The sequence below is a fragment of the Odontesthes bonariensis genome, chromosome 10 (assembly GCF_027942865.1).
Source record: "Odontesthes bonariensis isolate fOdoBon6 chromosome 10, fOdoBon6.hap1, whole genome shotgun sequence".
Classification (NCBI taxonomy): Eukaryota; Metazoa; Chordata; class Actinopteri; order Atheriniformes; family Atherinopsidae; genus Odontesthes; species Odontesthes bonariensis.
The window spans coordinates 32,391,272-32,404,025 of record NC_134515.1 but is presented as its reverse complement, the minus strand read 5'-3'; the positions used below and the strand labels follow the sequence as shown (position 1 = coordinate 32,404,025).

The 12,754-nt window shown below is 39.2% G+C and overlaps 1 protein-coding gene across 1 annotated transcript; it reads right to left on the bottom strand.

Moving 5' to 3' along the window:
• Positions 1-1,042: 1,042 nt before the first annotated feature.
• On the bottom strand, positions 1,043-2,348 carry LOC142390386 (putative N-acetyltransferase camello). The gene is made up of 2 exons (XM_075475801.1): positions 2,330-2,348; positions 1,043-1,788 (listed from the first exon to the last, which is right to left on the bottom strand). Exons 1-2 carry the CDS (start codon positions 2,346-2,348, stop codon positions 1,043-1,045), a joined length of 765 nt encoding a protein of 254 aa, XP_075331916.1.
• Between the last annotated feature and the right edge of the window lie 10,406 nt (positions 2,349-12,754).

Genomic DNA, 12,754 nt, shown 5'->3' with positions numbered 1-12,754 from the left:
CTAGATGAACAAATACTGTGTGGTGTTGACAAATTACTGGAAACTGTAATTACCTTTAGGAGATTTTTGATGCAATATACGTCAGAAAAATATTTGTAAATACTATTTTTCTTTAGCTGGTGAAGAAAAAATGCTTGCAGCTGATAAAAATATTTGTTTTGTAATAGTAATGCTAATGTCCTTTCGTAACTTTTTATCCAATCCTTACTCACTTATATCAAAACATTGGTATTCTCAGTATTTGCTTTGTGTATGGTAACCTGAATGCGCTGCATTATACTGAAAGCTTTATCCTCTTTTTATGCCAGACACACACACGCATGCGCGCAAACACACACACATGCACACGCACACACACACACACACACACACACACAGCTCTATTAGCTCCAAAGAATTTTAAACCTCCTAATGTCCTGATACTACTGCATTTTTCATTGGTATTTTAAGCAAAGAGTTGTGAGGTCTTAGAAGTCAGCTGGTATTCATTTCTCTGAGGTAGAGAGATTCAAGTTCTCCCTGAAAAAAAGGCTTCAGGAAAAAATCCTGCTCCAAAATGGTTATATTTCTATTCTCTCACACATGGTTTTGTTCACCTCAATGAACACAAAAACAAAAGATAATTGAATATGATTATGTTTAATATCCAGTAATGAATTCAATAAAACATCTCTGTGGTTTATTTTTCTTCTTTTTTTTTTTTCATTTGCAAGTAATAAGCTAATTTGACCAACCATAGAAGTTGACTAATTGTTCTCAATGTTTCTTGGCAATGGACTGTGATGAGTGCAGGTGTATACATAATACATCAAGGTAAGACGAGATGCAAGAAAACTGACCATGTGAGTGCTAATCGTGGAAAAAACATGAAAGGTAATGTTTTGTTTGTTTGTTTTCAAACTAAGATAATGGTGGACATAAGTGACCAGACATCACACACTTTGCATCAAATGAGACCAAAATATAAATTAACCGATTTATTCTCTTTGTGTTGAACAGTCAAGGTTGTGTCAAATGTTGAGGTCTGGAGTCCATGTTTTGTTTAAATTAACTTCTCCATTCGCATCACATTTATTCCAGCTAGTTTGGAGAACCAGCGATTAGCATGTGTGTTACGGTGGGATGCAGTTTGAACAAAACCGAATTTTTGGAACATGGAAATGGCTACTGTCTGTGGTGAGCTGACATTCACGATGAGCCGGACGAAGCCTCGCTCCTTGCAGAAATCCAAGGCCTTCCGTGTCAACTGTGAGCCCAGGTTTTTGTGGCGCCATGGAAACACCACAACCACGTGAGACATCTCACCATAACTTCCATCCCCGGCATCCTGAGCGAACTCTGTGCCACTCACTCCTCCATTCCAGTCATCAAACCTTTCACCTTCTTCCTCTCCTGTATTCCCAGTCACTGCCAATATCCCCACCACCTTGGTCTGGCCGTTGACATCTGCCTCAGCCACCCAGAAACCATTATCTGGGTTTCCCAGGTAGCTGGCTTGAATATCAGACATGTCTGTGCTTAGCCTCCTCATCATGTAGCCCTCGTAGATGTCATGACAGCAGTAATAAATGAGACCAGCCCATCCACTGCCAAAAAGTAAAGCTTGGAAGTAGGAGCTACCTCCAAGTACATAGCCAGCCATGCAAATGCTCAGAGCCACACCAACATGGTCTGGATTGGTCATGGCCTTAAAAAAAGCTGGGTATACATGTTCAAGGATCCCGTCCCGAAAGAGTGACATGACCACATGTTGATCTGAGGGTTTGAATTCCCTGATGGAAAACTGAACTGCAGGTTAGAGAGGAAGAGAAAGAAAAAGAAAGGGAGGGAGAGAACAAGTGCTCAGTGAGACTAATCTGCTTGTTATTGCAATCACAAATTCCACATGGATTTCACAATGGGCTCAATATGCTCACGTAACTTCTTAAGAAAGAATAATGATCAATGCACGTCTTATTGAATCTAACCCTTTCATTTGCAATAAATAATAAGAAATAAATCTGGCATTTGCATATGACAACCCAAGGGGAAAGTCACAATTGAAATTATTGTGCCATTGTTTCATTTTATGATTTGAAGTTTGAGTCATCGTAAGATGGAATACAATTACATCTCAAATGTGCTAAAAATGAAAATCTAAGCAAAGTGAGACCCTGGGGCAACAAACAAAAGGTTTTTCGTTTCACGGAATTTTGTTACAGGTCACTCAGGCATGTTAGTGTTGCCATTCATTTAAACCCCTGTCATCTTATTAGCAATCTTGTTCAAAATGAACTTGACTAGTTGAAAAAGGTATAAAAGAATAAATCAATTAAAGCACCAAACTTACGGTTATTTTTCTGGGCCATGCTGACTCTCTCCTCTCGTCTGTCGCTCAGACTGAAGGACCTAATGCTGCTGCTGCTGCTGCTGCTCCTGGACTTAAGCTACAGATTGTGATAATCAGCCCTTCACAAAAAGGATTGAAATTAGTCAGAGCACGCTCACCTTACACACCACATACACACACAGTGGACGCCTTAAATGACCTTAAAATCATATCTACAACCATTGTCATGAAAAATGTAGGTTTATTGTAATTTGTATAGTTAAATTGAAATTCTAGCAATTTGAAGACGTGTGCTGTAATCACAAGGTTGCTATGAAACACTTTTTCAAAACTTAATTAGCTTCGACAACAGAGTAAAGAACTCTGTCATTGGGTTTTCTCAGGGAGGACGTGCACAGATCCTGAATATATTAGATCAGAAAACTGAGTAGAATGTGAATCTGATGCCTATTCAAGCACTTCATAGATTTTTCAGGGCTAAAATGTTTTTAATAAGCTCCTTTTAGCCGCATATATTTTTGTGGTGTTTTCTCTGGAGTCTTCTGTGGAGTCTTCTGTGGCTCTCCAAACTGTTTCTCTCCTGTAGTATAAGGGTAAAAGTAAAATTATATTGTCTAACCTCCTGACATAAATGTGTCTCATGGCCTTGGCATCTTGCGCAATAATCCGGTGGCCCTTGGCCATGATTACATTTTCCTTGGTAGTAGAAGGGCCTTTACACCTGTTTAAATCGATAGTGCTGCCTCATGAATCTGTTAGAGCTAGAAGGTCAAGCTAGTCTGAAACAGTCCAAAGCCATTTCCCAACCACTATGTGAATTCTCATCGCTGAAATCCAAACCCTCCATCATTGGAATCACATTTGGTGAAGATAGATGTTTTTTCCCCTCCCTTACTCAATTAGTGAATTACGAGAGAAATACACGAATAAAGAAAGAACAAAAATCCCTAACCCTTTTCAACAATAAGCCCTAACATTGACATTTCTGGTGATTTTGGATAAACAAATCGATAGATTGCAATAACAGAATAGAACTAATTACTTTCCATGAATAACAGAATTAAACTAAATAATTTAGGTATCTGTGTTTTATTTTACTGCCTTATAATCTACAGGATGTCAAAGTTGAGTATCATTATAATTTATCTTGCTTTATTTACCTTTAGTTACTAAGTGCCTTTCCAAATGAGGTTGTTACATACGGAGCTTACGAAATAATATGCAACTCATTGCAGTTTATTGAAACATTGAACCAGGCTAAAACAGTACAGGATCCAAGTAAATGTCATGGATGTTTAAGATGTATAAGTCAGTGGACATTTAAATATCTAAAATATTGTGCAGCTGGAACATTTACTTGGTAACTCCAATATTGTCTTTTTATTTTGGACAGAAATTTGGTGAACTCACAACACCCCAGAGGCTGTGGTAGTTATGCCTAGGTATAATGTGTTCAGAGAAGAAAGGGATAACGGGAGGTGTGGAGGGGTGTTATGCTTTGTAAATACTTTAAAATGTAAACAAAAGAAATGTTCAAGAGAAGAACCTTTAATGCATTAGTGTGAACATTTCACTTTTTCCTGAAATGTTATTAATTTTAAATTGTATATATAAAATTATTAGCTAAGGTAGATTTTTAAGATCAATTAGGACTTGTTTTTAATCACTGTTTCCACAAGATTAATTGTTATGGGAGATTAAAATATTAATTTGCATGCAAAGATGAAGAGGAGAAATGTATTAATTATTTCACTTTCTAACAACTAATAGAACAGCCTACCTGGATAAGTCATCGTTCAAGACCAAAACGATATCTATTGTTCCCGATGATTGAATTATTTAGACTTGTAACCTTTAGAATGGCCTGTCAAATCATAACATAGTCTCTGATTTCTACAAAGCTAAAAAAAAATAAAGATTCATTTAAAAACACAATCTTATTATAATTCAATATCAAGAGTCAACAAAATATTTCAAGGACAGCTCTGAAGGGCATTGATTGGGGGTCCTCTCAAGTGGAGACACAGAGAGTGATTGTAACTAATTCTCTGTAAAGAAAAACAAAAGGGAATATTTTGCCCTGAGTGCAGGAAACTGATGAAAGTAAGTGACCACCTTCTAAAGTAATCATTCAAGAAGAAAAAAAAAATTATCTTTGCAAATTAATTAAATAATTTCTTTACAAACTGTGTATGACCTGTACCAACTTTTTACCTGGGGTCCGTTTCACAAAACAGGTTCAACAAACTCTGAGTGTATTCTTGAACTCTGAGTTGATCTACTCTGAGATAGAAAACTCTCAGTTTTCTGTTCCAGAAATGTGGATTTGAGTGAGTTTAGTCAACTCTGATTAGTTTCACCTTGAGTTTCGCGTGTGCACCACAACTTTAAAAAGCCAGCATCAATGGAACCACGATTCGACGAGTCACCATGGCAACGGGGAGGAGGCGGGCTACGTTTTTCACCAACCTCGAATTGGAAATCTTAATGCGCTCATACAGCGAGTTTCAACACGTTTTTAGAAATAAGAGCGCATTTGGCAGCAGTTTAAGATGAAATATAAAAATATTGTTCAAACAGGTGAGACCTCGGCAAGGAGGTACCTAATTTTGATCATGTTTTACACTGTAAAGTAAATATTAAGTGGCTATTTGACTGTGCAGTTGTTTTATCCCCAACATAATGCTGTTTTCACACACATGAATGTCTTCTCATCTATATCATGTTTTGTTAAATAATCAAGCCTATTTAAAATAACATAGACTTCTACTGAGCCAACAGAAAGAAGGCAGATGCCCGTAAATCGGGTGGTGGCCCAGCACTGCCACCTCTAACGGAGGCAGAGGAGCTGGTCCTAAGCCAGAATATTGGAAGGCCAGTGGCTGAGGGAATCCCTGGAGGGAGTCCACCCCCAAGACACAAGTGCCTTAATAAAATATAATAGGCCTATAGGCCTATATATTTTTTTCCAGCCAATTCATACAAATATTTATTTGTCTTTTATGTCTTTTTTTCTTTTGTCCCAACAAAATTCTGATGGTGCCGCTCAAAAAGATAATTGTCTGGAAATGCTAAAAAACATACCTGACATACTGTCCTGTTTCTATCAATCATAGAGATTGGTGTGGGGGTGCAGCTGGACAGAGGAGGGCTAGTGGTGGGAGTTGCTGCAGAGGTGGAGGTGCAGCTGGACCGAAGAGGCCAGGTGGTGGGAGCAGCCACAGATGTGAAGGTGCAGCTTGGGCTCAGGAGACCTGGAGGTGGTAGCTGCCACAGATGTGGAGATGGAGCTGTGCTTAGGATGCCTGGAGGTAGAAGCTGCCGCAGTGGTAGATGTGCAGCTGGGCTCAGGAGACCTGATGGTCGAAGCTGTCACAGAGGTGGATTTGCGTTGGCTTCAGGATGCCTGGTGGTGGAAGCTGCTGCAGAGGTGGAGGTACAGCTGGACAGAAGAAGCCTGTTGGTGACAGTTGCTGCAGAGGTAGAGGTGCAGTCAGGCGGAGGAGGAAGCTTAGTGATGTGGGTTGCCATTGAGGTGGAAGTACAACTGGGAAGTGGAAACAGTATAGGGAATGCAGCTGTAGTGGTGGGGGTGGAGGGAGCAGCAGCAGAGGTGGAAAAAGCCACACTATCAAACCTGTTGTAATATTGGTTGAAAGTATTGGCTTTGTTCACATCACCTTCCACAGTTCTTCAGTCTGTATCCAGTGATGGTCCTCATGCCCTTCCACACCTCCTTGGTGTTATTGTTCTCCAGCTTTCTCTCTACCTTTTTCTTGTACTCCACCTTAGCTTGACGTAGTGTTTTTTAACCTCCTGATGTACACTCCTCAGCCTTTTTCCATCCTCATTCTGGAACGCCCTCTTTTTCTGGTTCAGGAGGTCTTTGATGTCACCAGCGATCCATGGTTTACTATTTGGATAGCACCTTACAGTCTTCACTGGAATCACAGTGTCCCTACAGAAGTTGATGTAGTCTGTGATGGTGCTGACCCTCCTGTCCATGTCAATATCTATTTCTTCTTCCTCCAGCAGTACAGCCCAGTCTGTGACATCAAAGCAGTCTCTTAACGCATCACTCGCCTCTGCTGACCACTTCCTGAAAGATCTGGTAGTAACAGGAAGTCTTTGTACACAAGGTCTGTATGTGGGTTGTAGATAAACCATGCTGTGATCAGATCTACCCAGTGGTGGAAGAGACACTGTCCTGTAAGCCTCCTTCACGTTAGCATAGAACAGATCTAATCTAATCTAAACAGATCTAAGACCTTTCTCCACATGTTGGACAGTCCACATGCTGTACAAAGCCAGTCAGGCAGGAGGATAGAGAGACGTGGTTGAAATCCCCTGTGATTGCAATGAATACCTCAGGATACTGGGTCTGTATCCTAGCAACAGCGTAATGGATGACGTCACACACCGGTGTAGGTGCCGCCCTCGGTGGAATGTAAACAACGATGACGACTGTGTATGGGAACTCTCTGGGCGCATAGAACGCACGGAAACCAACTGACAGCATTTCAGTGTCTGGACAACAAGCCCTCTCCTTAACGGTCATATTGCGGGGGTTTACCCATCTCTGATTAAAAAACAGGATAATACCCCCGCCTTTCCGCTTACCGCCGCTCGTACTCAGGTCTCGATCCGCTCGTACGACTGTGAATCCGGTATGTCCACACATGAGTCTGGTGTGTTGTCGTGCAGCCAGGACTCAAGCCTGATTTATGGTCGGTGACGCAAGACGTAACGCAAGACGCAACGCAGGACGCAACGCAAGCCCTTGCGCGGTTGCAAGCCCCCCCATTGTGTGCTTGCGTGTGTCACCTCAATTTTTTAAACTTCACGCAAGACGCGAGCGCAAGCCACTATCTACATCACATCCGGCGGCGTGTTCATCTTCCGGTTTCATCCCCTAATAAAAGACCGCTGTTTTCAAACGCCAAGGTAGAGAGCGAAGAAGAATGAATCCACTTGCCGAAGAGCATAGACATAATATAATATATATATAGACATAATATAATATATATATTATGTCTATGCTGAAGAGGTCCTGGCGGTGAATTTCCTTTCATCGTAGTAGGCTTGTCCTTGAAAAAAACCCACTGCTCCACCTACTGTCCTGGCGGTGAATCGCCACGCAGCACACGCAACCGCCGACAAAGCAAAATGAAGCATAAACGTCTCAAGCCATTAACGCAAGTGCAAGACGCAAGCATAAGGGCAGTTAAAAGAAGTATAACTCAGCCTTCAGACAGACAGATCAAACTGCTCTCCTTATACAGCCCTTAGTTACGCACAAGCGCCTCTCGCACTTGTTTGGTAGTGAGTTAGCGTTTCCCATAATCACCGAGGGCAGAAAAGGCTTGTACCTCCACCTCCTGTTGTGCCTCTTTGCCTTTAGTTTTGCTCTAGCTCTGCATGCACGGTACAGCTTTTTTAACTCAGTCGGAATTGGATTTTTGATTCCGCATCCAATCCTTGACAGTGCCAGCAGTTGTTCCCTTGTGTACACTGCTCTAGTAGCAGTGCACAGTCAAAAAATAAAAATAAAACAAAATGTAAATAAAAAGCAGATCACTAAAAATCACAAAAAATGTTTAGATAAAAACTAAAAGTTAGAAATTACATATAATCATATAAACGAGGAAAAAATTGAGAGCTACACAGATTTGCTGCCGATAAGACCGGTGCATAGTAACCGAAAATATGTTGCAGAAGTAAAAAAAAACCTCAAAGCTAGGAAACTTAGAAGGATTTCCAAAACAACGTGTAGGTGCACTTCAAACCCAACTCAGACAAAAAACTTGTCCACCCAAAGGATAGAAACCCCAAATGCAAGCTGAGTGACACTGTACATGCAGACCAGTGCTGAAAGGCATGTGCAGGCCTTTATATAGAAACTAGATGTAGAAACTTTATATGGAAACTAAAGAACCACTTCTCCAGAGCATGGCTTAATACAGGAAAGCCAGCTCCTCAAGTCAGAACACAGAATTCCTCTTCCAAATTGACTTAAACAGCCCACACATTGAGCAAGTGGTCGAGTGCGTGATCTCTATGGCTTTAAATGTAGGAATGTCCCAAAAACTTAAGCTTGAATCTCCCAACCAGTCTATCAGAACTGAAGAGGCCTTTCCGATGACAGTTTAAAAAATTGCAAAAACCAAGAAAAGAAGTCAAGTTATCATTTATTCAAGTACTTAGGATTTACATGACCTGGATGACTGACAGTCTACACCAACTTTATATTTAAAAGCAACATTGCTGCTTCAAAAAACAGAAGAGACAATTGCTATTGTGGAAGATGTATTGTGTCAATTTTTGAGTTGATATATTTTCTTTTCCATTAAATGACTATTGTTTGTTCCAACATGACAGCTTCACATTAGTTAGAGGGAGTATTAGAGCCACATTAAGAGGAGAAAAATGCTTTTTTTTCATGAACAAAAATGCCAAGAATAATGTCAAACTGTTTGAATAATGTGGCTGAAAGCTTTTTCTTCTTCTGAACACTCTTCAACAGCATACTACTTACAACCACACTGTGAACTGAATACCTATTTCTCCAGATCAACTTGTGTATTATAATGTCTTTATTGTACGGCTGATTTAATCTCAAGAGCTTGAGTTTGATGTGAAATACCAGTTTCACTCTTGACATTTAATATTAAGTCTCAAAATGCAAAATAATGAAACAAATTGTACTATGATTTTCTTTTGTGTCACCCTGATACTTCATTGAACCTTTGGGCTCCTAATCTTTAAACTAGATTTGTTTCAACGTGATACTCAAAGAGTGCGTTCACTGTTGGTCACTCTGTCGTATAATGTAGGATACATGGAAATGACGTTTTCTGAAAGCTGCAGTATCAGCAGCGTGAAACAAACTTAGCAGTTCAAAACACAAAACATTTTCTCTAACACCAAATGAAAACATATAGATTCCTGTGGTACCAGACATGTATGGTTTGTGCTTTTCTAACTGCACAGTTTACCTCAAATGCATGACCAGAATAATATTTTGATGTCAGGGTTTTGGTTTTGTGTTTTGTCCTAGTTTTTGTTAGCTCTATCGGTGGTGTTCAAAGTTTCTACCTTTGGTTTAGATTTGTTACTATGATTTCAATTGAGTTTTTGTAATTCTCTGATCTAAATTGTATTTTATTTTGAATTTTCCTTTGTTTATCTTTTGTTTTTCATGTTTTTGCCTACCTTTGTGATTGTCCTCTCTGCCTTAATTTGTGTTTTTATAGTCCTGTCTTTCCTTCTTCAATGGAAAGTTTGTCCACTTGCATTGCTTGGTATTATTCCTCCCCTGGTTTCTTTTTTGGATTATTGAACTTATTCTATTAATTATTCTGCCTTTGCAACACCTTAAAGTAACACGCATTTAAAAATGTTCAAGTTATTTTGTTCTTTGGCCTCCTCCTACAGTTGTGGTAACACTACAGTCATAAAAACAAATCTCAGTGTGAGCCCTGCTCATGTGCAACCATACAGGTGAATTTGTTGTTGTGTTGAAGAGGCCACAGAGATGCTATCAAAAACCCAGAAAAAAAACCAGAATGGTGTGGTGCAGAGCTAGAAGTCAAAGTTGTGAACTGCAGTATTTCATCCCCAGGAGTACGTATACAAAGGTCAGTGTACTTCAAAATAAATCAGAGGCACATAGTTTTGAGGCTCACATACTTCTCTAGTCTTGCTTTAAATCCTTCCAGTTTTTTTTTTTTTTCCCCTTTAAGTCTTTGTTTGCTATACCCGCTTGTCCTCTGGGTACTCCTCATGCATTCCTATATGGGTTGATTGTGTGTGCACTTTGGAACTTGTATACAAAAGATGTCTCCATCCAAATATTCTGTTTTTACCTCAATCAAGTATTGAAACTTGTTGTTTTTTGGGGGGAATTAAGGACATTTGTTTTTTCACATTTTAGCTTTTAATCTTAAAGTAATTCACAAAGCTTTTTAGTTCTAAAGGCAAGTCTGTAAGAAATCAGAATTAGAAATTTGACCTAACAGGATGAATATATTTACCTAATTATTGATCTATTTATCTATTTTTGCTGTGAACTGTGAGAATATTTCAAAACAAAATGTTTCACAGCCATTTAATTCCTAATTATTACAAATTCTGTGAAACTGTATATAAATCATGGAAAATGAGGTGCTGCTTTAATGAGGTAATCATAATAATGAGCTAATTGTACTCAATCATTTTCACAGAATAGAAAAGCTCATTAGAAAAAATCAAGAGACACAAAGAAAGGTGCAATATGTCCTGAGCTACAGCAGGTAGCTGCTCGTGCAGTGCCATTTTAGAATATACTTATTAGATTTTATGGGAGGGAGAAACCAAACCAGGCTTATGCTCTGTGTTTTGAGGGATAGGATGTAATTATGACTTTGGATTTGGACACACATTGCCGTAGCATAGGTGTGTGTTATGTGGTCACACAGCAAGGATCTGTAATTAGACTCATTGCACCCATTTTTTTACTGCTATTCTTGGTTAGATCTGCTTGCCTTGATGCAGAATAAAAATGGAGGCGAGCTGAAAAATTTCCAACCATTGATAAAGTCTGTTGTCTGATTAAATGCCTCTCTAAATCATGTTATGTGTGATCCTCAAGCAATCTGTTAATTGATTTTATCATAATAGAAATGGATAAATTATGTTGCATCTCCTCTGCATCACTTTTTTTTTGCGGTGAATTTCACTCTGCACCTCGACTCCATCATTTTTATGAACTCTTTAAAGAACATCAAACAAATCACGATCCAGTATATTTTGGAAATCACAATTTGATGTACAGCATACTTTCATCTGTGAGTTTCCACAGATATTGAAGGAAGTGAAGGAAAATAATCCCCACATACAGATGGCCGACAGAAACCATTAAAATCCTGCTATGACTGATCTCCATATTAACTAAAGGCTCCTGAAGTTTTTTGACAATGAAGTTGAAAGACATTATAATGGACATTTAGTGGCTAATGGCTCAAGTTATGCTGCGCTGAGGATATCTGGCATGAGTAGCAGTATTAAATGGAGGAAAGGATTACGTCTCACTCTGGAATGATGAGATCGGTGCTTTGATTGAGAGAAAAATACTTGAAAATAACTGCAAGAATTCATGAATTCCTTCTGGTTATAGACTGCCTGTTTCCATCTGTTCTGTGACTTCATACATGCATGTTGTCATATCAGAACAGATTTTGTGATAAGTAGATGCATTTGCTGTTTGTATCATGCACTGTAAAAGCAGACATCTCAGTCAGTCCTTTGTTTTTATGTGCTAGATTCCATTTTAAATACTCTGAGGTATTTGTCTGCTTGTATGGCCAATTATCCATCCATTTTCTATACCCTCTTATTCCAATTCAGGGTCATGGGGGTTGGAGCCTATCCCAGCTGTCATTGGGCAAGAGGCAGGGTCGCCAGTCCATCACAGGGCAACATGGACACAAACGAGACACACAACAGTGCTGCATTTGATACGGTCGATCACAGTATCTTATTACACAGACTTGAACATGTTATTGGGATTAAAGGAACTGCATTAGGCTGGTTTAAATCATATTTATCTGATAGATTTCAGTTTGTTCTTGTAAACGAAGAATCTTCCTCACACACCAGAGTAAGTCATGGAGTTCCCCAGGGTTCTGTGCTTGGACCGATTCTTTTTACTTTATACATGCTTCCATTAGGTAACATTATTAGACAGTATGGCATAAATTTCCATTGCTATGCTGATGATACTCAGCTGTACTTATCTATAAAACCAGATGAAACCAATAGGTTGGTCAGACTACAAGCATGTCTTAAAGACATAAAGACCTGGATGACTCAGAACTGTCTGCTGCTAAATTCAGACAAAACTGAAGTCGTTATCTTTGGACCTGAGCGTTTCAGGGAGAAATTGTCTAGCTATATAGTTACTCTAGATGGTATTTCCTTGGCTTCTAGTTCTACAGTGAGGAACCTTGGAGTTATTTTTGACCAGAACTTATCATTTGACTCGCATATAAAACAGGTTTCTAGGACTGCCTTCTTTCACCTTCGTAATATTGTTAAAATCAGGAACATCTTGTCTCAGAGTGATGCAGAAAAACTAATTCATGCATTTGTTACTTCAAGATTGGACTACTGTAATTCTTTATTATTGGGCTGTCCTACATATTCTCTGAAAAGCCTTCAGTTGATCCAAAATGCTGCAGCCAGAGTTTTGACGAGAACTAACAGCAGAGATCATATTTCTCCAGTTTTAGCTTCTCTTCATTGGCTCCCTGTTAAATTCAGAATAGAATTTAAGATTCTTCTCCTCACATATAAAGCTCTTAATGACCGAGCTCCATCATATCTTAAAGATCTCATTGTAAGATATTTTCCTAACAGAGCACTTCGTTCCCAAACTGCAGGTTTACT